Source organism: Pogona vitticeps, chromosome 5 (genome assembly GCF_051106095.1).
Source record: "Pogona vitticeps strain Pit_001003342236 chromosome 5, PviZW2.1, whole genome shotgun sequence".
In the NCBI taxonomy this organism is placed as follows: Eukaryota; Metazoa; Chordata; class Lepidosauria; order Squamata; family Agamidae; genus Pogona; species Pogona vitticeps.
This window is the reverse complement of record NC_135787.1, coordinates 142,004,242-142,028,204: the sequence shown is the minus strand read 5'-3', so window position 1 is coordinate 142,028,204 and position 23,963 is coordinate 142,004,242. Positions and strand designations below refer to the sequence as shown.

At 37.4% G+C, this 23,963-nt stretch overlaps 1 protein-coding gene and 1 long non-coding RNA gene across 15 annotated transcripts in view; one reads left to right on the top strand and one right to left on the bottom strand.

The window, feature by feature from the left end:
- The window catches only part of TAFA2 (TAFA chemokine like family member 2), a 203,176-nt gene extending 183,852 nt beyond the window's left edge, over positions 1–19,324 (top strand). For 6 of the 14 annotated variants that reach the window (XR_012087391.2, XR_012087389.2, XR_013537051.1 and 3 more), the window contains exons 5-6: positions 2,294–2,525; positions 17,198–19,324. Coding sequence is in view for 4 of the 14 variants with exons in the window: in XM_078376890.1 (XP_078233016.1) it covers positions 17,198–17,209 (12 nt within the window). In the remaining 10 variants the exon portion in view is untranslated. The remainder of the gene's footprint in view (positions 1–2,293; positions 2,526–17,197) is intronic. The other 8 variants (XR_013537053.1, XR_013537050.1, XR_013537052.1 and 5 more) reach the window with 2 other exon arrangements.
- Positions 18,379–21,485, bottom strand: LOC144583324 (uncharacterized). Its single transcript, XR_013537054.1, has 2 exons — positions 20,714–21,485; positions 18,379–19,513 (listed from the first exon to the last, which is right to left on the bottom strand). It is a non-coding gene; the product is annotated as an uncharacterized LOC144583324 (long non-coding RNA).
- Between the last annotated feature and the right edge of the window lie 2,478 nt (positions 21,486–23,963).

Sequence of the window (23,963 nt, the reverse complement as noted above, 5' to 3'; positions counted from 1 at the left end):
GAAGGAAGGGGTAGAAAAAAGTGACATTAGAAACATGCAGTGTTTTTAAGAGTCTTCTTTGGTTGTCTCTCTCCCCCACCCACTTTGAAGAGTACCCTTTTAATTGTCCAACCTCTCTAGACACCCATTTCCCTCCTCTCAAGCGCCAGGACTTGTGGAGATACAGTACTGGCAACCCTATATTGCCTATGTTTTGGAGAAATTAAGACTAGTCCTCAGAGATGTCCTCCCTTCACTGTTGCTTACATTGGTATGAGGAGAAGTTCTGACCTTGCCTGCACCTTGTACATGTGCAGAATGTTCCTGTTTAATTCTAAAACAGCAAGAAGTTAGGCAAGCTGTGCTTGTTGCTGCAGGAGAATGATGTGAACATGGAGAACGGAAATGAGCACACAGCACTGCATAACTCACAAGCAGATTTTTGTCTGTGAAGGACACCCACCAATCTCTTAATGCAAATCACCTCTTAGTTTATTAAATGTAGCAGTATCATTCCACAGTGTGGGTCTGAGAACAGTGGGCTCCAGAGAGTATTAATTATTTGTAGTACATATATTTGTGTGAGATGTAGAAGAAAGGCTGTATCAAATGTGTGTCTTGTTGAGAATGCTATGATGTAGTCATGTTGTTTCTTGTTTGTGTAGCTTCATATTGCTGAAGTTGTTATGCTATTGTACTGTCATTTCCTTTCAGATGTTCCTTTCTCTTCAGATGTTGTTTTCAAATTTACTCTATATAAATGAGTTTTAGTATTGTAGGTTCATATTTATAACATAATGAGAACATTTCCTTTAAAAGCAAACCTCGAAACACCCTCAACTAATCAGTACACATCTTGTAATTCAACTTTCCCTTTCTTCCAGTTAAAGTACCAGAATATTCATTTTCTAATTCACCTTGAAGATCATGCTTTCATTGCCCCACAACTGTCTCTTTGAAGATACTGCACAGCATTTAACCTCTAAGATAAAATAGGCAGATATTATTTTCAAAACTGCAGTTTCTTATGCTTACACTAATCTTTACAGGAACTCGCTCAGTATTTCTCAAAATGATAATTAACAGTAGGAAAACAGAGAGTACTTATTATTGCTATTTTGGTGTAAGGCTCTCTGTGTCCTGATATGCAGCATAGATGCAGGGATTGCAATTACATTCGTATAGATTCTCACCTAACTCTGGTGACTTACTTTTAGGCAGATCTTACAGGTCTGGTTGAGCTTCCTACATGTACATTCAGCAGTTATCTCTTCTATAGTAACTAAAGGATACATCTGAATGTATGTGTGCAGAATAGTTGATTGGTATCCTTAGTGGAAATGAATTTGGGTAGAATTCCTGTTCATGAGGCATGTGGGCAAATAAGGACCAAACCATAAGCTACAAGATAGCCTAACATCAGAAGAGAAAATTCTGTAAGTGCTCAGAACATCCGATTGTCATAGCAGGAGTTTTTCACACCTTTCATAGTTTGCAGATTAGCTTCTTTTGCTTGCAAGCAAGAATACCCAGTCTCAAAGCTCTGTCTAGATCACATCTTTGGCACATCGTCAGGTTTCAACTTCCAGTGTCAAACTATTTGTATTGTATTGTTCGGATTTCAGATGCTTGTGGATTTTGTGAGAAGGTAAATGAGCAAAATATGCCCATGTATTAGTTATTCCCTCATTCCCTAATAACTAATACATAGGCATATTTTGTGAGTGCTGCTGCCACATTCTGGCAAAGGCTGCAGTCTTTTGCCCACTTACTTGGGAGTAAGCCCATGGAACTTAGTGGGGCATATAAAGCTCTAAGCGCACATGCACAAGATTGTACTGCAAGCCCTATTTATTTGGACAGTCTGAGGTTAGTTGCTGACCCTCTTGTTACACGTTTTTTTTTCTACTGGATTTGTTTGTAAAGTTTATTGATAGTTTTATCAATATTGGGGTGGTGGTGAGGTTCTTGTTTTAAATGCGTTGCATAATTGCTCTATTTTAAATAAACATTATTAGCAAATAACTCTCAGTCAGTTTTTTTGTGTTAGAATTATTGAATTAATGACTTAACTTTAAAGGTTTCTTTAATTCAATGAATATAATTGTTAACCTGATGCGAGTTTTATATCAATATTTAATGCATTTTATTAATATTGAAGAGCAATATTTTCTCTAACTTTCGTTTCAGTAACAACCACCTTATATTTGTCTGAGACATTTAAAGACACTTTTCTTTATAAGCAAATTGTTCTGCCACTAATCCCAATTTTGTTTTATATCATCCTAGTACCTGATATGTGTTTGTTTCTTAGGCAAACGTGTAAAACCCTTCAAGAACCAGGAGATTTCTGCTGGCCCCGATGACAGTTTTTGATTATACCACACATACACAATATTCTGGCTCCACGCTTGGGGCAATAGTTGTGATGAATCCTAGTCTTGGTCGAATACTCAGGAAGGGCCGGAAGGTGAGTTGAGGAGTACAGAGTCAAAACCACTCCTGAAAGATGTTCCAGCCTTGGTTTTTTACTGAAAGAGCTGCAGGTGTGTACAAATCCAGGTTTCCGTAGTTGTAGTAAAAATTGATGTTATCGTACTGTTCCTCAGAATTTTCATTTTATTTATAAACACATTTTTCTACCACTTTTTGACCCGAACAAGGACCATGAAAGTGGTTTACATAAGAAAAATCAAACCAAACACCACAAAATAGCAAAAGATTAAAATCAAAGCTTTCATTTCAAAGGAGCAGAGTAACTTTTAGTCATGTACTTGACATTATTAAAATCCAAGTAAAATAATGTTTGTCCCCATTGCCCTTCAGGGATGTCCTTAGAGATAGAGCTACTCTCATCACATTGGAGAGGAATTTTTTGTAAGTGGAAAGCTAAAACAAAAAAAGGACGCTGTCTCATTTTCATACAAAACATCATTTAATCACAAAACTGACACCACTATTAAAAAAGATTACCATTGTTTTGCTGAAAGGAAAATGTTCTAAGGCTGTTTGTACAAAAACCACCATTGCATCCATTCATCTACCTTCTTTTATGTGTATCCTCTGTTCCAACACAGATAAGTTTTTTTTTCAGAACTTGAAACTGTAACTTGCTAAAGCTTTTATATCATCAGTGGTATTATAGTATTGTACAACTTATTGTGACTGCAGTAGGAAAGTGAAGTTTAGTGCTATAATAACCTTCATTCCCTTTAATTTTTTAATGTCAGATTGTGAGACTTTGCCTCTGCTTTTTCATTCCAAACTGTAATTTTTCTGTAAGTTTGTATTCATTCTTCTTCATATGTACATTTCCTTATGAATTTATTTAATTTATGTATTTGATTAAAATGTGTTTGTGTATATTTTCCCACGTGGATGCATTTTAACTGTTCATGTTTTAAAATGTGCACACCATTTTGTGTGTACTTTATTTCTCAGGAATGTCTTAAAATCTTTACAAGCTGGTGATTTCTCATTCCAGGGTGCATTTTCCCCCCTCATGAGAGGTATGAGAACTAGTTTCATTGAGTCTTTTGTATGTAACAAAATGTATTTCCTCCATAGCTATGGCCAAAGCCTACTTCTCAGTTCAGGAGAGAAGTGGACCTTGATTGCTGAGGACAACTGTTTGGGTTAGTATTAGATGGCTCAGTAGTTTACGTATCTGGCTATGGAACCACACGTTGGGAGTTAATTTCCCATTGTGCCTTCTTGACAGGGGCTGGACCTGATGATCCACAGAGTACATTTCAACTGAGCAGTTCTAAAATTCTAAGATTATAGATTAGCTGACAGTAATGTTTTTGCTCTGTGAACTACATGTTTTTAGGATAATACATATAAACACACATTTTTTCAGCTGGGGGATCCCTTTGAGCCCTCTTTGGTCCCTTCCCTGTGGGCATAGGAAGAGGAGGAAAGGGGAACCAAGCCATCCCCCAGGCACAGGGGTGGGATGTCCTTCAGGCTTTATTGATTGATTGATTGATTTTGATTGATTTGATTTGATTTGATTTGTATTCCGCCCGTCTGGTCTATGCGACCACTCTGAGTGGCTTTAGCAAGCTGCCCAAAAGGAAAACCCCTCTCTGCTTATGCTCCCAAAGAACAGATGATGTGCAGGGGCAAAAGCAGATAGGGAACGAAAGGACTAATATAAAAGGGTTATATTCGTTGCTTTGTATTCGTTGAGGTCTCTGGACCTCAAGAATATGAAGCAACGAATATCTGATGAATCAGGGATATTTAACGAATACCCTGATTTGTTTTTATATTCATCCCCATGTCTAATCTTGGTTTATCATGTCATATGAACAAATCCAGTGATATGTGTTAGTGGAAGAATGGTGTCAGATCTATAAGCATAACAAAACTTCAGAAGCCAAGCCAGGTACCCAATAATAAGATTCAAATCTGGAGATTTTTGTACAGCATAATCAGAAGTTTGTTGTTTAGTCATTATTTTATCTTTTCTATACCTAAATTTCACTTGTGCTCTGGACCACCAGTCTACATATATATTTTGTATTTCTAACTCTTCTTTGGACCTTAAGTAACAATCATTTTTTAATAGATCTTAGTATCTTAAAAGTTTCGCTCTGACATGAGGTTAGGTTATGTAAAATCCTCTATAGGTGATACCCAGCCTGGTGTTTTTTGGTAAATCTGCTGGACAATCTTTTTCCAAGTCCCTAGTAGCTTTTTATCATATTAGAGTTGAAACTTTTTTGCTCTTTATCTTTTTTGTACCATAGAAAAGAATGCCAACCTAACTGTAAATCATGTCCTTCCAACTTAAGTAGTTTATCATTATCTAAAGTTATCCATTCCTTTATCCAGACTAGTACACAGTCTCTGTAATACAATACCTAATCTGGGAGACCAAAACCTGCTCTTTGTTTGGCTTCTTGCATTGCTTTGCTTTTAATTCTTGGTTGTTTTTTTTTACCTTGCCACACAAATCTCATGATTATCTTGTTAAGTTCTCTTAAAATGACTGTTTTAATATTATGGGAATTGTCTGAAATAAAAATAAAAATTTAGGTAGAACATTCATTTTGATGGTTGCTATTCTTCCCATCAACTACAGCTGTAATTTGTCCCATCTCTCCAAGCTATTCTGTATCTCTTTATACAGAATCAGATCCCTGAATCTATTCAGATACATAGGGATCTTATTTGGATCCCTAAGTATCTGACTCTCTTCTCTTATTGAAAGTTAGTCCTTTCTATCAATTTCTGTCGTTCTTGATCTCTCATATTTTATTTATTTATTTATTTACAATATTTTTTAGCCGCACCATTGCCAGTGGCTATGGTATTTTTATTTTTTTATTTTTATTTTCTTTTGGTTTATTTTCATTCCTGCCATATCACCAAAATTCCACAGTCCCAGACCACAGTCCCATTTCATTACAACTGGGTAGCAAATCAAGAGAATTTGATTGGAAGCTCAATAATTCACATTTTAAAAATGAGGAGTTTATCAAGCAAATAAAAGAAGACATGGACTTCTTCTTCAAACAGAACATGAGACCAGAAACACCAATGACAATGGTTTGGGAGACAAGTAAGTCATTCTTTAGAGGAGCAGCCATAAGATTTGCATCAAAACAAAAAAAGAGAAAGACAGAAAAAATATAAGATTTTGGAAAATAGATTAGCCTCAGATGAACTACAGCTGAAACAAAATCCATCAAATACAGAAGTGAAAGAGAAGATAAAGTTACTACAACATCAGATAAATATATTGCTCACTGAGGAAACTGCAAAGAAGCTTAAATTCGCAAAGCAAAATGTTTTTGAAAATGCAAATAAGCCAGGGAGATGGTTTGCATATAAAGTAAGGTAAGAGAAGGAGAAAACAATAATACAAACCCTGAAAGATGAAACAGGGACTGAGAAAGTAAAACAAGAAGAAATAAAAAAGATTGTTGAGGACTTCTACCAAAATGTATACAGTAAAAAGGAAGTAGATGAAGAATCTCGGAAAGAATATGTACTGATATACAATAAAATGAAACTGACTAGAGATCAAATGCAGTCTTTAAATGAGCCTTTAACATGTGCAGAAATTATAGACCTCAAAAAGCAATAAATGGGAAATCACCAGGCCCAGATGGTCTTCCAGCTGAATATTACAAAGAATTAAAAATGTATTGCTTAAACTGTATAAGAAACTCTTGGATTTTGTAGAAGAAAAGGGAGAATTGCCACCAATGCGGTCTGAAGCGATGATCTCTCTCATACATAAGGAAAACACGGAGGGTAAAGAAATCAAAAATTACAGACCAATCTCATTACTAAATGTGGATTACAAAAGATATGCAACCATGTTGGCAACTAGATTGAAAAGAATCTTAATACAGACAATATATCAAGACCAATTGGACTTCCTTCCTAAAAGGCAGATGAAAAATAATATAAGGATAATCTTAAATACTTTCAAATACTATGAAGCTCACCCACAAAAGCAAATGGCTATGATATTCTTGGATGCAGAGAAAGCTTTTGATAATCTGAATTGGAATTTTATGCTACACCAATTGGAAGTGTTGCAAGTTGGAGACAGATTTTTTAAATAATTAAAGCAATCTATACCCAGCAAAAGCCAAAAGTTAGAATCACTGGAGAGCTGACGAAAGAAATACAAATACAGAAAGGTACAAGACAGGGGTGCCCACTCTCTCCGTTACTATTCATTCTTACTCTAGAAATATTAACTGAGCAAATTAGAGATAAAAAGGAAATAAAAGGACCAAAAGTAAGAGGTCATATTTTTAATCTCCAAGCTTTTGCAGATGATCTAGTTATTATATTGGAGGATCCAGTAGACTCAATAGAAGACCTGATGGAGATTTTTATTGTCTTTAGACAACTAAGTAGGTGTCATGCTTTCATTGTTTTTCTCAGGAGACTAAATTGCTGAGCTCCGAGGGTCAAATTAGAAATAAAGTCTTAAGTTGCTGGATTACAGTTGATTTACTTCTCTCGATGACAGTTACATTAATTGCAATCACTTGCATACATATTGCAAGAGAACAAGAAACAGGCACAGGACATTTTGCAATGAGTTATAATATTCCTGTTCAGGGTTGATTAGCCCTAAATAAGCAGTTGGAAATGAACCGGGACTCTGAAATGAAAAGATGTGTATGCATGTCTGCATGCAGCCATCCATGTATACGAGAAACATAACAGTTTGAAGCATGGTTTCACATTTCTCATATTACCATCACATTTCTGTGTTCATTGCTACAATTGTAAAGGCTATTAATACATGCCATATATTCTGTTCCACATTTTGAGTTTTTTAATGGAAAACATGATAAACAATAAAACAAGACAAGAATGGTGCCCAAATCAAGAGGATAGTTCCCCCCTTCTTTTTCTTAGACTGTGAAGTTGGTTCTCCTGTACTAACATAAATGTCATATTCTTGATAATGAATGGTAAACAGTTCATTTTACAAAATACCTATAACAAATGCCTTCCCATCTGTTTTGAAATGTGTTTCACATCAATTTATGCATTTTTTAAAGTCTGAAAATTATAAATATGTTTAAAATATATCAGCATATTTCTTCTTGCTTCCAAAAATTGATTAGATTTGAAATTTAATCTAATCTCATATATGAGACATATTGTGGCCATATAGGAAACTACCCTTTTAGTTTTTAGTTTTAGTTTAGTCTTTAGGCATACATATGTTTTTATAGGGTCAGGGTCCAAATTAAACCAGAGGTAAAGGGAAATTCACATTTTTGAATGAGGAGTCTGTTTTATCGTTTATAGTTCTTGTGCAGGAAACTGCCAAGGAAATCATACCTGCTAATAAAGCTGATGTTGCCTTCTAGTGTCCAATTGAGTTGAGTTAAGTTTGTGATTTGACAATGAAATGGTAGAAGCACCTGATCTGGCAATCAGACTTTTTCCACTGCTTAAAGAAGTGCCAATTCTAATTACAAGCTAATTGTATTGTTTACTTAGACTAGCAGTATAGCCTGCAATTCACATGCAGGGGGCAAAATGGCCATTTTGAGTGTGCAGTGGTTATATTGCAGTACTGCAGTCAAGCCACTGATCATGACCTGGGTTTGACCCCTAAGGATTCATGCAGCTGGCTTAAAATTGCCTCTGCCTTCCATCTTTTCGAAGTTGGTAAAATGAGCACCCAGTTCACTGTGTTCTTCACATAACTATGTTGTAAATCACCCAAAGAGTGCTCTAGAACTATAGGGCAGTAGCTAACTCAAAACAATATTTGCATTGTATGGCCCGAGGGCTTGGGGCTGTCAGCTTAAATGTGGCCCCAAAGCCTTCAGGCCTTAACTATTCTTGAATTATACCTTCAAGAGAGTTATTCCTCATTCTTTCTCATACAGGAAAGAAGAAATCATTCTTTAAGTTGGTGCATGCTATCTGATGTTTCCACAAGCACTTCTAGTAAAAGAAATCTGCTTAAAATTGAAATGTATTCACTGTTATTATGCTTTCAGCATTAAATTACCTGATTAACACTGAGTCCAGAACAATAGTCTTACAGTAATAAGTTTTACTAATAAGTTTTATCCGGCATAACACTTGGATAAAACTGGACTGCAGCCACTTTCTTCAGATGCATCCTCAGTTGATTAACGTTTCAATCCTAAGTAATTTTTTCATTTATTTTTATTTGATGATACACATGTTTTAAAACACGATATAAGTCAAGGTGCTGTGAAATCTTTTACATAAGTTACGTTAGCACAGGAATTTGTGCAGTCTCAGGTATAAGATGTTGCACAGTGTTTCAAGATGCATGCTAGCTCAAGGTGTTTTGCAGTGCTTGCACAAGGTCTGCTAGGACAAAGTTTTATGGAAAGATGCAACTAGCAATTTTGGCACCTGGGGAAAAAGGCACCATTTCCCATCCACTCCACCTGATGCCCCATTGCCAGAAAAAGAGGGAGGAGCATGTGATGCTCCGCAACCAAACAGTAGGTTTATGTGTTTGGTTTTTTTAAGGGAAAGGACTAGGAGTAGGACTAGGAGATGTTGCTATTTACTTTCCTAACATTCATCAACAGAATCTCCCCTAGACTTTGGTTCCCTCTAAATGTTGGTGCTCTGGGGAAAGCTGTAGTTGCTCCACCCTAATTACAGTCCTGGTTCTACATAGTACATGGTCTTGCACTATAAGTTGCTTCACATATAACAGTAATCCAGAGATGATAACTTTGGACCTTTCATTTGTTGGATTGTCACTCCAAATGTTGTCAGACTACAACAACCAGTTGCAGTTGTTAGAATGCAACTCACTGGTATTTACATTTCCTGTGGTGGAGGGGGCTGCATTGCTGCTGAAACATGGTTCAGTGCTACATAAATAAGCTTGAACAAGTGAAGCATTGTCAAGGTCTGCATTTCTTTGATCAGAACTTGTCAGCAATTGGCTAGGGCCACAATCAGAATTGAAGGAGTTCATAATGTAATACTCACCTCAGTTCAGTATGCAACAAAAAGAAAAGAAAGATATTTTCATCTAGTCATTCTCTTTCTCCATGTTGTGCAAAATTTCCTCTGTCAGCTCTGTAGCTTGATCACACAGCTGGACAGTGGAAATAACTGGTCACCCAAAGGAGAGCCATGGAGGTTATGTGGCCTAAACAAAGGAAGTATAGTCTGGGAAGAGTCAGGTGATCTAGGATGAGTGTCTAGAGGTCTGCATTTGTTGTTGTCATCGTTGTTGTTGTCATCATTGCTGTTGTCCTTGTTGTGTGCAGTCAGGTTGTTTCCAGTTTATGACAAGTCTATGAATTTGTGACCTCTAAAAGGTCATATCATTTAGAACTTGTAAAGGAAAGCTGTGGCTTCCTTCACTGAGTTAACCCATTCCATAGTAGGTCTTTGTTTTTTTCCTGCTGCCCTCAGCTTTTCCCAATGTTATTGTCTTTTCAAATGACTTTTGTTTTCTTGTGATATGCTGGAAGTATGACAGGCTCTGTATAATCATTTTTAGTTGTAGAGACTGAACACCCAAACCAAATGCCTGCTCCTGCATGTTATACTCTTTTGTGATACATGCTTTCGCTATGTTCATGTTGTGCAAAGTTTTCCATATGTCGTGGTTGTTGTGGGTTTTTTGGGCTCTTTGGCCATGTTCTGAAGGTTAATTCTTCCTAACGTTTCGCCAGTCTCTGTGGCCGGCATCTTCAGAGGACAACACTGTTAGCGAAACGTCAGGAAGAAGAACCTTCAGAACATGGCCAAAGAGCCCAAAAAACCTACAACAACCATTAGATCCCGGCTGTGAAAGCCTTTGCAAATACATTCTCCATATGTGCTTAACAGTTTACAGAACAGTATCACCACCAGCACCTCCTCTCCCCCCCCCGCGACATGTGTCTGCATTCAGCCCAGTGGCTAAATAACATTCAATATACTGTGAATTTTAAAAGCTCTTTGAGGAGAGCTGTTCCTCACTAGAACAAACAAAATTTCCAAGCTCAGTCTTATATTTTTAAGCAGTCTGGGAAAAAGCTGCAGACTGAACCAAGAGAGCTAGTCAGTGGGAACCACTGCTAGTCAGTGTAGACAGTGTTCAGCTCTACAGACCAAAAGTCTTGGCAGCTTCTTACATGTCACACTCCACTTTTTCGCTACCAGGTAAGATTCGCACACATAGTAATATAGATTAATTCATCCTCTCTTTCAATTCCATCTTATCGTTGTCTCCATCACCCATGGATACTCATGGCCAGATCCAAACACATTTAGTCTCATTGGAGTTACCAGCTTGTCTCTTTTCTGCTAAGCCATTCCTCACACCTACTTCTATCCTTGTGTCACGTTGCCTGCCTTCTTTCTTCTTGGCTCTTTCTAACATCAGACATTCGCCTCCTGCTGTTCCTGAGCAGTAGAAATAAATAAAGTGCTACTAATAGAGAGTTATCTCAAAGGTCCTTGCAGTAAAAACGCTTCATAACACCAGGAAAATCATCCTGTGAGGAAGATTAATTGGTGATGCAGCTAGATCTGTTGCCAATATAGGCCACATGGAAATATGTAGTACATTAATTTGTTTGCAGCTGGGCATGAAAGCAGCCCACCACTTGCTAAAGATAGCATGCGCAGATGTGTGTGCGCATGCACACACACAGAGAGAGGGGTAGATAAGCTGAATGTCTCCATCTCACTAATTTCCTGGGTCTTTTTTTCCTGACACCATTTTCCACATGTGGTTTTACTTCCTGGCCTCAAACCCCACTGCAAGGAAAACAGGTGGGGAGACACAGTTTTCTAGAGAAATAGACATCTGAGGAAAATTCTAAGTCTCTCCTCATGCTCACCCATGCATTGTTGGAATGTTTCTCTTCTTCATAGGGAATGGCCAGCAACCCACTTCTGACAAAGAGGTCAAGAGCCATCACGTCTGCTTTGACCTCCGCTTGTGCCTTCTCCAGAAGCAGACACAATTCTGTACTGTGATGGTTTAATGAAAGATACTTGGTTTTGGGGAGCTTCTGTTGCCACATGTTATCCATGTAGTAAATGATTTAACCCTAGCCAAGCTGAACCCAAACTAAGCTGAACATGTACTTATCCAACTTTGTCTGAGGTGTAAAATTATTTTAGATTTAATTATACATTGCTGTTTTAATATAAAACCACTGTGTTCACATGCAATTATGCTTGGCTAATAACAGCCATTCACCAATTTAAATTAAAAAGTATTGAAACAGCAGAGTAATTATATAGTAATTCCGTAGTGAGTACACAGAAAATGAAGAGAGCCTAATTCTTTGTATTTAAAACATAACAGCTTCTATTTAAAAAAAGGGACATTAACGTAAAGGAGCAATTTCTTGCCAAGTACAAACAAATTAACTCAAATAAATATTTAGTGTGTTGCATCCCCTTCCATCTGTAGTGCTGAGCAATGGCAAAAGTTAATTTTCAAATGTATTAATAATTAATTGAAAAGTTGATTGGAATTGATTGGAACACATTTGGAATGTTACTGTTCTCCTAGGATTTTAAAGATCACCTCTGCGCTGCTGTCAAATTCTGTTTTTCTATTTTAAAAGGAGAGGAACTGGCAAAGGCAAAGGACTGTACTTTCCAGCTGCTCTGTTGGAAACCATGTTCACCATCCAAAATGGAAAACCTTCCTGTAAATAACACAGAAAGATTAGAGATTCACTAAAAAATGCAAATACATTTTAATGAAATTGACTTCCACATTAGAACAATCTCCTTTCCCCCAATGGTGAAGTGGAGAGCTGCCATGCAAACTGACGGTTGGTGTGTGGTGCCCTGATAATTTGGATTTATGTTCCCAACCAGTGGCCAATGTGGACTATTCCAAGTGTTACCCTGAGTAACAGTGTGTGACCTACAGGCATAAAATTAGAATGGAAAAGAAAGAACAGGTGGAGCAGCAGGAGCGCTGGCAACAGAAAGCCATTAGAGGCTCCAGTGGAACAGCAATAATAGTGATAATGATGATAATAACAATATGCAACTTAAAATAAAAATACATTCATTGAAGCATGAGTTCAGCCTGTGGGTAAACAGAGATACTACTAAGTTTTATTGTACACCATATATTGGTACATGATGCAGCTGGGTATCACTTATTGGACTGGCACATTGTCGTAGTAGATACACAAATGCTTCTTCTTGTTGAAATATGACATGCTTCGAGATCTGTGCAACACATTCATTGCTATGAGACCAAGGGCTCTCCTTGAAACTGGACTGTTTTATGCATTTTGGAAAGTCATCCATAATCTAGCGTGACAGTATTGATATATATTTTTTAAAATTTCAGTGCCTCCCTTTCATAAGCCAAGCAATTTAGCAGGGAAGTAGAGACCTTGGTCTCTCCCTCTCAGAGAATGGCTGCACTGACTGGCGGCAAGTCTCTGGGGTTCCAACAAGAGTTGTCCAAGCTTTGCCGGAGATCATAGGTACTAAAAATGGGGCTTTCTGTGCTCAAAGCATGTCTTCTACCCCTGAGCTACAGCCCACCGTGTAGCCAAGAGTCCCTTTATTCTTTTACTTTAGAATAAATGAAAGAGCATGAGAGTTGTGCATGAGAGATCAAATCTGGAAGTAGAAGAGATAGTTATCTGTAGTGTGACTACGCTTTGGCTGTGTAGTACATTTGGCTGCAATTTGATTCTCAGCCTGTATTACAGCTGAACTCATAGTGATCACACAGGGGCTGCAGATTGATTGGGGAGTTCAGTATTCACATTCAATGCAATATGGTTTGCATTTCAGTCTACGGCCCTCCTTTCTTTTGTTCTTTCCTTCCTCTGGTCCTGCCTCTGCCAATCCTTTTATGGTTTGCTGTCAAACTGCTTGGTTTCGAAAGGACTGTGCAGTGTTCCAGAAAAGGTGTCATTAAAAAGGAGATTGAAAATAAAACAGCCAATGTTATAATGCCATTGTGCAAAACAATGTACAATGTTTTGTACAATGGCATTGTACATTGGAATATTGCATACAGTGCTGGTTGCTGGACCTCAAAAAAAGACATAGTGGAACTGGAAAAGGTGCAGAAGAGAGTGACTAAAATGCTTACTGGGCTGGGATACCTCCATTACGGTGTTTGGGGCTCTTTAGTCTAGAGAAAAGGCACCTGAGGGAGGACATGATTGAGACATATAAAATTATGTGGAGGATGAATAAAGTGGATCGAGAGAAGCTCTTTTCCCTCTCATGCAATACCAGAACCAGGGGACATCCACTCAAACTGAGTGTTGGGAAAGTGAGAACAGACAAAAAATATATTTATTTGTCTAGCGTATTGTTAGCATGTGGAACTCCTTGCCACAGGATGTGGTGATGGCATCTGGCCTAGATGGCTTTAAAAGGGGATTGGACAGATTCCTGGTGGAAAAGTCCTTCATAGGTTACAAGTAGAGATGGGGGTATTCGTATACGAATATTATTACCCCCATCTCTAGTTACAAGCCATGATAGGGATGTATAATCTCCAGGCTTAATAGGAAGGTACTTCAAAATACCAGATGCAGCGGAGTGGTATCAGGAGACAGGGATCAAGTTGTCTCATATGTCCTCCCAGAAGCATCTGGTGGGGCCACTGTGAGATACAGGAAGCTGGACTAGATGGGCCCTTGGCCTGATCCTGCAGGGCTCTTCTTATGTTCTTAAAAAGTGGCAGCATCCCAAAGTTCTTCTTAATGTGTACAGAAATATCCCATACTGTTCTGTGCTTCAGAATTTCATGCCCCAACTGCCTACATCACTAAAGCACTGCCTACAGATACCCCCCCCCCCATCTTTTCAAGAGCAAATCAACTGATTGCATGGGGAAAAGTTTGTTTGAATTGTTCTGGCTTGAGAAAAGTAGAAGTCCCCAGTGGTGGAGGGAAAAAAGCATGTTGGAAGCAAAAAGGTCTGGACCAATTCAAATCAGCCTTTGTATTTTGTGATCGGAAAAAGAAATAAAACGTTGCAGCATTTGACTGAATAGTTACAGCCTGTAATCACACTCAAGCATTAATACTATTCCCAGTACATTGAGTTACATAAGAGTAGGCCCATTGAATCAGTGTGGATGAGATGAATCACCTCCTCCTTCATTCTATTGATTTAAATGAGCCTATTCTAGTGCCACTTACTACTCGGAGCAACAGGATTTCCACCAGTATTTGGCTGTACTAGGTAGCTTCATATATAGAATGCAAAGTTTCAAAAAGTTACTTTTGATAACTACAACTCCCGGTGGCCATTCTGCCTGGGGGATAGTGGGAGCTCAAGTTGAACAGTGCTCCTGTTTACCTAGATCCATCAAACACTGTTTTGTTGCTTTCATTTCTCTCTCTCTCTCTCTTGCTTTTTAAAAATCAGATGTTCGTAAGTGTTAATTATTTTTTTTTTTTGGCTAAAACTCCTAAAGCAGCCCTTTAGTATTCTCCCAGTGTTTTTGCTCTCCAGAGTTGATAAAAGAGCTGTATGCAGATGGTTTTGCTGAGGGCAAAGGAATGTTTCATCATTATGGAGCATGACCCTTCAAAACCGGAGATTTCCCCTGATATACTATTACCATGGCCAATCCAGTGGGTCAAGCCTCCCGAGAAAGGAGAGCATTGTTTAATGAAGTTCCATAACAGAAAGTAACACTATTAATTGTATCTACTGAGATAGCAGAAATAGTCCTTAAAGATATTTCTCTTTGATATGGCAGAGATTTTTTTTCCTCTTCGTCTTCATGTTTTAAATCCAAGTCAGACATAGGGGAAAATCCAATTACTGTGAAATATTCTATCTTGCATGCTCTTTCTCTGTGGTCCTTTTCTTTTTATGTTGGTTTGGATGAAAGCTTGCTAGTGAAGTTTTGAGAGTTGTTTTATATACAAAGGAAGGCAAGGTGAATAATATTTTGTGTACACAAATGGTGTCCCCCCCCCCTTTCTCTCCAGTTATATTGCTTCTGCTTCTAAATGATACATCTTCTCTTTGGCTCAAAAGAAAACTTCTATATTTATTTAGGATTTATTTAGGGAAAACATTTAAATTGTCCAAATCCTAGATAATAATTTAGCACCCAATGTTGTAGATGAAGCTGATTTAGTTAGTTCTCTCTTGATTATTTTTTTAAAAAAATCATAGAAGGATTTTCAGAAGGTAATAGATTTCTCATGAGCATGCTTTGCTTTAAGGATCCTCATGCTATCAGACAAGCTACTTCACCTCGTTTGGCGAAAATTTCAGAAAAAAACTTTGAAATAGTAGAATAAGGTGTTTTCAAAAGTGGTGGTGGGACTCCAGGAGGAAACTATTGTATATACATGGCAGCAAACTGAACATTGCAATTAATGTTAGATTCCAATTACATTGAAATTGAAATTGTTCAATTGAAATTATCATGTTCTTAGCTTATGTATGCCCTGGATTTTGTCCTCTTTATTCAGCAACTGGCATTTTGGGTCTCAGTGCTACTTTAAAATTAACCTCAAAACTGTTTCAAAATGGCAACACCAATGGGGCAGCATAGAAATGGATACAATAAGTAAATAATAAGTAGATTTTTATTAAGAAACATCCCACTGTAGAATTTTACTATATTGGGGATAGTATCAGTTTTTCAATGGAAATATATGTGACTAGGGGATCAACTGAACTCACCAAAATACTATGTATTCAAACAGAAATGCTGTGGTAACTTAAAAAGTAACCTAACCAGGCCAAAGTATGCCTGAATCCTGTTACATAGCATAAGCAGAATTGTATGTTCCAGTCTGCAGTATTTCTTGCCATTACATAAAGAGTTCCCACCACAATTCTCAGGGGAAAATGCACACACCGGTTTGTGGCGGAGATTTTTTTTACTAGTGAGGAATGGATTGAAATGTACCCTTTGACTTTGTGCACATTATGAAAAGGATTTCTTCCACTACGTTACAAATCAGAAGATGAAAAATGTTAGTGTTCCAGAGTTGTGATTCAGGCAGACCTAAGCATTAGGGATGTGCCTTTTGTGAGTTTTTGTTTTGTTTTGTGTTTTCTTTTTTGTTCTGGAAGTTCCGCTGACGGATCCACATCTAAATTGTGCTCACCTGGAGAAAAGGCATGGCTTAAAATAGGTCAAGCTTCAGCCTAGCTACTTGTTAGGAAAGGAAGTTACCTCAAGCCATGAAACCTTCTAGCGTGCCTATTCTTTAGGTGAGCACAGTTTAGGTCTGGGTCTGGCGAGTGGATCTCCCAGAAGAGAATTCTGGGATATGAAGTCCAAACAACAACAAAGAACAAAAGCAAATGGTACATGCCTGCTATTTCTGTTTGCAAAATAATCCTGTGTTTTGCAAAATAATCCTCCTAATGACTAATGGTAAAACAAATCAAATTTTGCTTTGTGAAAAGCTGCTGCTGCTGTGAAACCAGATTTTCTCAACACTTGAGGAGTTTTCTCTTCTACTGGCTGATTGTCTTCAATGTGTAGTTTGGCCTCCAGTCTTGCTGCAGGATACCAGAAAGTTTTTCAGCAATGGACATCATTGTTTTCTTATTCATGTTCATTTCACTATAAGCTTGATTAGAATAGGGTTCAAAGAACTATCCATTTTGGATACTCAGAATTAATCGTAGTCATATTGCATGTTTAACAATGCATTCTTTACACAGGAACAGATTTGCGTTATTATCAGTCTGAGTTCAACAAATCTCAGTTTAACCTTGTCTTGTATTTTTGTGCTTACAGGTAACTCGGTAGCAAAAGTCACATCAAATCAAATGAAGGAGTGGCAATATTAAATACAGATAAGAAGGAAATTTTGATACGTAACAATGATAACTAAACTTAGGCTTGGAATGGCTGGAATAGACTAGTTCTTTCAGTGAGAACATGCACTGTAATCAACAGCGGCTCGAGATCAAAACTGTTGGAAAGCTGGACTCATACGTCTTTCTGTCATAAAGATTTCAATGGAATGAACTGTGTACATTTGTAAAAACAGCAAAAACTGCTTATGGCTAAAGAAGTAAAGAGGTGATGCTAAAGGGACACCAAAGAAATCACAGTATTTTGGATCCTTGGCTTGAGACTTGAGATATATCACCTCTGTAACAGAAGCTTTTGAAATATTCTGACTAATTTTCTTCAAAACCTTTCTGGTCCTCCATTCAAATTACTGGCGGGACGATGCACTGCTTTAATCAAATGATTGTTCCAGAAATTGTCCTCTGATACAGCACAGTTTTAGATACTTTTTATTTGTATACTGATCCTGAACCACCAAGGCTACATATTTCAGCATAGTAAAGTTGCTTTTCTTACAGGAATGGGAATATATATCCATTATTAATCATTATTGTTGACAAGTACTAGTTATTTGATTACATCATTCATATACAAATGTATTGTTAGTCAGACATGTTTCCCTAAGGCTTACCAGCTACTTTGACTCCGTGGTCAAAACTGAATTTTCCTCTTGCCCCCTCCACCTTTTTTTATGCCATGAAGATATCTGTTTTGCATAATTTCAGGAAGATGGCTGTTCTGTGTAAACATTTTGATTTATTAAACATTAGGTCTTAAAAAGATTGTGGTAAATAATAAATGACAGTAGTTAGTCCCTTTATGAAGGTAGACAGGGATGCATGTTAATTTTTCAGTTCTGGGATTTAATGATATTCATTCTGATGTATCTTTTAATTTAAAAAAAATAAGTATCACTTGCTTGGATGATATTACTGTCTGGATGCTTAAGTAGATGTCTGCTCAACTCTGTTTATTAATAGGAAGAAAAGCAACACTTTTTCTCCAAATCTGGTATTCATTGATGCTTTTTTGTGGTTCCTCCAGGTACTTCAGATTCATTCCATAGATCTTTGTTGAACCTAAACTTTTTCTGTCTTCTTTTTTCAATATCTATTTCTTAATTGGTGATTAGTTGTTTCATGGGAAGTCTTTAAATGTTTAAATGCCTTAAGCAGCTGTAAACATTTTTCCTAAGTTATTACAGAATGTATAATTTTATATGCCGTTTGATATATGCCATGGTACCTGAAAACACAAAGACATGGAGAGCAGACTGTTTCCTCTGCATTTCACATTCATGCTGCAAAAATAAGTTGGCCTTAGAGAAGGCAAACAGCAAAATTTATACTCATTTGGTTTATAAGCTGATATGAAGACTATACACACTCAATCCTAATAAGAATACCTGTGTCCAGAACCAGTTGCTTCAAATGGTTACTAATATTTGTAAAAGAAAAAAAAAGGAATTATTTCATTATTGTTACAGATCACTGACTTGGCTAATTAGAAATAAATTGGGTTCTATGATGAATGAACAGCCTGGGGTACTCTGGTCTGTAACTTTATGCAAGATTTTTCCACAATAACGACATTATCTCTCGTAATGTGGCACTGGATATAAGAAAACTAACAACTGTGGAGGGGGGATATTAATGTACAGTGTATCATTCTGGTACACAGTAACCCAAACTTTTGCAGGAAAGATATTCCTTTTCATAAAACTGTAATCAGGAGAAATGGGTTGTACCATCTTTTAGCTGTCTTGGTATTTTGGAAGGATGAGTACTGTATAGGTTTCATGTTAAAAGATGTGTGTAATGGGGGGGACATACAATTTGGAAAGTATGATTAATTTATTTGCTTGGGATAGTAAAAAGTAAAAATGTGTAATTACGTAGCTGTTATAAGTTTCACCACAATTTAGTCAAAATCCAAAAAAAAAAGCTTCTCGGTATTTATTTCTTTTGCATTTATTCTTAAAAAGAACACTGAAAATATTGTATTATATACAAGTGTAAGACATGCATATCAATAGGTGAAAATAAATGGATTTTCAGATATATCAAATTGAGTATCTGCAGTATGTTAATGTTGTGATAAGTGAAAACCAATGAATACATTTTAATATAAAAATATCCCCCTCAGTATGCATAGCTAATTTTATGAACTATTTAATAAAAGATAAAGAAGACTTAAAAATTCTGACTTCACCTAGGAATTCTAATTCCCTTCTTTGCCCCATTCTTTTGGTGCCTCCTTAACTTTCCATGTCTCTCTTCCTGCTTATATGTCTTACAAATTGAAGTAATATGGCCTGATGGATGGTAACTGTGAAGGTATTAATATTGCCAAGTCATTAATGTTCCTTTGATACCTCAGGGACAATCTACATTATATATCACAGAACATCACAAGAAGCTAAATTCCATGAATATTCATAAGGTATTTTTTAGGTAGATTTTGAAGTTCAACAATCACACTTGGAAGCCAGTGTTTGCCTCCCCTTGTCAAATCACAAAACAGCACAAGTTAATTTGTATACTCTGAGAAGTATAAACAGTTCTATAGTTTCAACACTTAAGGAATGCCCTATTCTAATGACAGACTGTGCTTATACAGCTTGGCCCTTAGGCTTGGCTCCAATTCATTCAATCTCTGAATAAGGAAAGAGCAGAGAGTTCTCCTCAGAATTTTGAAGTGGTGAAAAGTAAACATTAGGGATGCGCACTAGCACCAAAATTTAGATTTGGAATTCAGATACAACCCTTTGGATTCAGAATTTTAAAAATGGGAATTTCTGGATATCCAGAACAATCAATATGAATATTGTATCACCATCACTTTCCCCTTTAAAATTTGTTATTTATTTATTTATTTATTTATTTATTTATTTATTTATTTATTTATTTATTTATTTATTTATTTATTTATTTATTTATTTATTTATTTATATCCTGTCCTTCTAGACAATGTCTACTCAGGGCGGCTTACAATAAAACATATCATAAAACAGTTAATACAATTTGAGTCTGTGATATTAGTATTGTTCAAGATGGGCAATGTGAGGAAAAAACTACGGTAAGAAGTAAAAGTTAAGTATTGACAGGAGGGAAGGCCTGCCTAAAGAACCAAGTCTTTAATTGGCTCTTAAAAACACCCAGCGAAGGTGCCGGGCAAATCTCTGATGGCAAGCTGTTCCAAAGTTGAGGGGCCACTGCCGAGAAGGCCCGGTTTCTTGTTCTTTCTTTATGGGCCTCCCTCGGTGTTAGGCCCCTCAACCGTCTTTCCTGGCTATAGCGAAGGTGGGGAGGGGACTCCAGGAGTTTGCCACACACAGGCAAAACATTTTAAAAGAATTTCCCTCTCCCCCCCTAAAGTGCACACCAAGAGCCAGCAGTTGCTTACAGTCATTTCCTAGGTATTATAAAATAACTATAATGGGCATACTGACTGAACCCTGAACAGTGGGAGTGCCAGCAGCATTGGGGAAGCAGAGGACAGGTTGCGCTGGGGAGAGGGCAACCACTCTGGACAGCACTGGTAGCAGATTGGAGCAGCAGATAGCCTGTGGTGGGTGGGAACTGTGCCAAGAGTATGGGGCACAGCATAGTTGATTGAGCATGCACAATCTTGGAGCAGCAGTTGGAAGAATAAAAGAGGCAGAAAGCGTGGCTAGCAGACTGAAGCAGGGTATATCTACTATTGTTAGCAGATTGTGCAATTCTCTCTTACTTAAAGGGATTTCAGGGCAGCCCAGCAATTGTAGGTTGACTTTAAGGGAATTTTCCCCCCTACAGATTCACGTGTGGACTGACAATGTCCTCTGCCTGAAAGAACATTCTCTCTCTGGGCACATTGTTTAGTGGGTAAGATAGCAGTCCCATTGTCATCTTGGCCAGACATCCCCTAAGAGACTGCTTCTTAGTTCAATAAGACAAGGGATTGGTCTCTTTTGGCTTTCATGGCTCCTGTATATCCTTCTTCTGGGGCTGTGTCCCTGGAGGGCACCTCCCTGCTATGCTTGTCAAGACAGAAAATTTGTCCTCTTGTTGCAAGGTTGAGGGACTTGGACTTTAGAATATAACTGCTGATACTGCTGTTTGGAATACTATGGTCATTGCTATTTTCTTCTTGCTGTGTGACCCTTCAGTGCTAGCCAGACAGATCTTCTTTGCTATGGGTTGAAAATGTTGTCAACAAGGACCAGAGCCTTTCTTTAACAACCCCAATGCCTTCATAATAATATGCTAGAAGAACAATTGAAAATGTTTACCCAGCCTCCTGGCATGGGAATAAGGCATTTGTTCTCAAAGAGATTTAGCCAATGGATGGCTATTGCAAGTCTGGGCAATGCTATATAAATTATCAATTTGTTTTAATGGTTTACTATATGCTTAAAATTGGTTGCTGGTGTGTAATTATGACTGGATTTTTTTTCAGGTCATGGTATATTGATTAATACTTGCTAAGCAGATAAACAAATAAATAAAAGGATTGAAAGAAATTTGAGAGTTAACCATCTTATGCAGGTTGTCCCAATGTAGATTCTACCCCAGGCTTATGTAGAACCTTTTTAGATATCCTTCATCTGTTTTTTTTCACAGCACGTGTTGCTTAGCATAGTTAATTGCACTAGGGTAGACCCATAGAATCAATGGAGATTTGATGAGTCAAATCTTCCCTTTGATTCAAATGGGCTTACAGTGGGGTCTCTACTTAAGAACTTAATCCATATTGGAAGGTGGTTCTCAAGTTGAAACGTTCTTATGTTGAATCTGCATTTCCCATAGGAATGCATTGAAAACCATTTAATCTGTATCTGCTCTTTTCCGTCCATAGAAACTACAGTGGAACCTCTACTTAAGAACTTAATCCATTTTGGAATGGTGTTCTTAAGTTGAAACGTTCTTAAGTTGAAGCAAAATTTCCCATAGGAATGGACTGAAAACCAATAAATCCGTTCTGGCTGTTTTTTTTGTTATGTAGAGGTGTGTTCGTACATTGAAGCATTAGTTCCCATAGGAACTAATGCAAAGCTGGTTAATACGTACTCTACCACTAGGGGGAGAATTTTTTGTAACCTAAGATGACCTAAGGTTAAAAAAAGAGCAGGAAAGGTTTTTTTTTTCCTGTTCTTATCTTGGATTTCTGTTCTCAAGTAGAAGCAAAATTTAGCAAATGGAGCTAAGTTGGATTGTTCTTAAGTAGAGACATTCTTAAGTAGAGACCCCACTGTACTTTAACTGTGACTTAAGTGTGCTAAAAGAGAGAAAGGCGTTTCAGTGCTTCCAAGGATTCATGTGTCTCTTATGTCTGAGGAAGTATGCATGCCCATGAAAGCTCGTATTATAGCAGTTGGTCTTGAAGGTGCCACAACGTCTTTGTCTTCTTTGTCTTCTTTCTCTTTTGGTTTTGCCTGATGTGCAAAGCGTCATAGTTTTCCTGCCTATTAAGATCTAGAGAAGGTGCTTTCTGAAAAACTATGGCTCCCAGGAAGCATTGTGGCAGCTTCCTTTTTCTTACACGAACAACAGGAAGCAAGGCTAGAGAAGGCTATGCAACCTTGAATGTAGGCCCTTCTCCAGATGAGCAAAATAAAGGAGTCTGTGGGCTGAAACTCCCAGAATTTTGCCTGGTGTATTCTTGGTAGATGGAATTTAAAAAACCCCAAAACAATCAAACAAACAACACACCCCCATCTGCTGTCATCACCTCTTCCTATTGACTGCTTCTTTTCATGTTCAGAATCATAGCACTTACAAGCAGCAAGCCAAGATTGTAGCAAATGGGTCATGCTGTGGATTTTTCAGTGTAAATGTCATCTTAATCTTGTTGTCTTTGCTGTTTGTTTTCTTGCTGGTTGTTAAATCAACTCCACTGAGAAGATGACATCGTTGATGAAATTAAATAGTTCTTAATTTCAATGGCTCTTAATTTTGATGCCGCTAAATTAGACAAAGAACATTAGTTAATCACTGCTTGTCAGCCCTCACTATTTAATTCTAGTCCTAGAGATCACTTATATTTATTCTTCTGCGCCACTGGAAAATGTTCGCAATGACAGGTTTTTAACCAGTTATAGTTGATCTTCCAGATCTGTCTGCTCCCATTGCAACAATCTGTCACTGTAAGTACTGCAGCAAAAAATTCAGGCCAGACTCCCTGGTGTGTACGACTTATGTAGTTATCATGAGATGTTACATGTAAAAGCCTAAACCTCCAGCCACATCAATCAGAGATCCAGAGAATAATAACATTTTTAATATGAGGAAGGCAACTAAGTCTCAAGACAAATATTTCTAGTGACAGAGCAAATAATATTCTTGTTGCTAGGAAGTAATGGGCAAATTATTAATTTAATGACATTTAGAATCATAGAATAATTGAGTTGGAAGGACCTATAAGGCCATTGCGAATTTAGCCCAAATTCAAGTCTTTGCTCATGAGGTATCAAACTGGATAGTTGTGGGGTAGATAATTATTTTTCATCTGTCATAGCATTTTTGTGAACATATTAATTGAATGGAAATATTTATGCCACCCTAAACTGTTTAAAAGAAGGTATCAAAATGCCATATATAATATTTATCATGATAGAGAGAGGCTCCCCGACCCATCTGAAATGAAGGCAAATCGTGATTCAGAAATACATGACTCTTCCAAAAGGAACACTGACTTATCCAGGATCTTAATTCTTGTTCTTCTT